Below are 2,463 nucleotides of genomic sequence, written 5' to 3' on the forward strand. Positions count from 1 at the left end.
TCCATGCAGAATGTGTTCAATTCTTTATATATTGTTTGCATTCAACAAATGAATAAAGTAAACATAATAACAAAAAACTTGCAAGAGCATGTTTTGATATATGTATTGATTGAATATATTTGAATTATAAATAAGAAGCTGTAAATTATTCATGATACCATTTCATACGGAGCGTTGGATTCTCATGTTCTCTTTCTATGATTTGTAACATGTAGATTGGATAATGTTAGAAATCAAACATTATAATATAATTAAAGCGTGTTCATATACCCTTTAATGTACACTGAAGCAATACAGCCATACGACTGACATATTACAAAAATAATATATGCAATACCCTCCTATCGATGAGAATATCCTTCTTAGAAACACTTGCGGTGGACGATGCCGGGACCGGACTCGTCGTACTCATCCTTGGTGATCCACATGGACTGGAAGGTGGACAGAGAGGCCAGGATGGAACCACCGATCCACACGGAGTATTTACGCTCAGGAGGAGCAATGATCTTGATCTTGATGGTGGAAGGAGCAAGAGCAGTGATTTCCTTCTGCATGCGGTCAGCAATACCAGGGTACATGGTAGAACCTCCAGACATAACAATGTTGGCGAACAGGTCCTTCCTGATGTCAATGTCGCACCTCATAATGGAGCTGTGGACGGTTTCCTGAATACCAGCAGATTCCATACCAAGGAAGGAAGGCTGGAACAGAGCCTCAGGGCAGCGGAAACGCTCGTTACCGATGGTGATAACCTGACCGTCGGGAAGTTCATAGGATTTTTCAAGAGAGGACGAGGCAGCAGCAACATTCATCTCACTCTCGAAGTCAAGGGCAATGTAGCAAAGCTTCTCCTTAATGTCACGAACGATTTCACGTTCAGCGGTGGTGGTGAAGGAATAGCCACGTTCAGTCATGATCTTCATCAGGTAGTGGGTAAGGTCACGACCAGCAAGATCGAGACGGAGGATAGCATGAGGAAGAGCGAAACCTTCATAGACGGGGACAAAGTGAGTCACACCGTCACCGGAATCGCAAACCTCACCAGTAGTACGACCAGAGGCGTACAGGGACAGGACAGCCTGGATGGTAACATAGGTGGCGGGAACCTGGAAGGACTCGAACATGATCTGAGTCATCTTCTCACGGTTGGCCTTGGGGTTGAGGGGAGCTTCAGTGAGAAGTGTGGGGGACTCCTCAGGGGCAACACGGAGCTCATTGTAGAAGGTGTGGTACCAGATCTTCTCCATGTCGTCCCAGTTGGTGATGATACCGTGTTCAATGGGGTACTTGAGGGTGAGAATACCACGCTTGCTCTGAGCCTCATCACCAACGTAGGCGTCCTTCTGACCCATACCGACCATCACACCCTGGTGACGGGCACGGCCGACGATGGAGGGGAAGACGGCACGAGGGGCGTCGTCTCCGGCGAAGCCGGCCTTGCAAAGGCCGGAACCATTGTCTACCACAAGGGCAACAAGATCCTCGTCGTCACACATGATGGCGGTTGTGGTCTATGGGTGTAGGACTTTCCTGGGTGGTATAAAAGATACAAATAGGGATTTGGATTTTGCTTTAACTTCAGATTTTACTTTGATTAAGAATACTTATTAGGGTAAATTCCTATAGTACATGAATGTGTCTGTGCACACGCACAGACACATGCATGCACATGTGTACACACGAATGGACATACACATACATAACAGTCAAATTAATTACTGTCACTGACTGTGATTATCATTATTATTACTAGTATTATTGTCATCTACATAATGATTATTGTGATTATCATCAACATACTGTTATTACTGTTATCATCATTATCTTTCGGACACGGCAATGCTACTTTTTGGATAAAAACGTGAGAACACAAAAGATGAACTGCCCTTATGTATTATCTGTCATATATCTATATCAATTTATTACTTAACATCAAAATAGGCACTTCTCTGATTTCCCTCAATTGATTTTTAGCTGTACACCAGGCAGTCAGTCGGATTCGCTTTCCACTTACAAAAACGCAAATCCAATTTGCAGAACATGATCCAGGAGCCACATATAATCCTAAACACCTTTCTAAAAAAAAAAAAAAAAAAAAGCGGACAGTCCTCTACACTCTCGGCAAGCACAACCTACCCGTCTTGGAGTCGAACACTGACTGCCGGATTTCTTTGCAGAAGGCCCCTTAAATAGCAGGCTGTGTCGCAAGGTTCATTCATTTTTTACTCCTTTTTTGGGTCTCGTCAGCTATGAGGAACTCCAAGCATATTGCCGAGTTCTTGCAAGTTGGCCAAAAGCTCTTCTCCAATGGAAGATGGTTATTACTGCAAAATATAAACTGATAGTATCTGCTACCAACTGCTACCACCGTACAACCCATGAACGGTATGTATGTATGTGTGTGTAATTATACTCATCAGCGTTTGTAAAGGGAAGGAGCACAAGCATTTACTGCATACATAT

The 2,463-nt window shown here is 43.6% G+C and overlaps 1 protein-coding gene across 1 annotated transcript; it reads right to left on the reverse strand.

Annotated features, from left to right (window-relative positions):
* Positions 1 to 245: 245 nt before the first annotated feature.
* On the reverse strand, positions 246 to 2,228 carry LOC119597650 (actin-like). The gene is made up of 2 exons (XM_037947245.1): positions 2,137 to 2,228; positions 246 to 1,530 (listed from the first exon to the last, which is right to left on the reverse strand). Exon 2 carries the CDS (start codon positions 1,494 to 1,496, stop codon positions 363 to 365), a length of 1,134 nt encoding a protein of 377 aa, XP_037803173.1. The 5' UTR covers positions 1,497 to 1,530; positions 2,137 to 2,228; the 3' UTR covers positions 246 to 362.
* Positions 2,229 to 2,463: the final 235 nt, after the last annotated feature.

This window comes from Penaeus monodon, chromosome 39 (assembly GCF_015228065.2).
Source record: "Penaeus monodon isolate SGIC_2016 chromosome 39, NSTDA_Pmon_1, whole genome shotgun sequence".
Lineage (NCBI taxonomy): Eukaryota > Metazoa > Arthropoda > Malacostraca > Decapoda > Penaeidae > Penaeus > Penaeus monodon.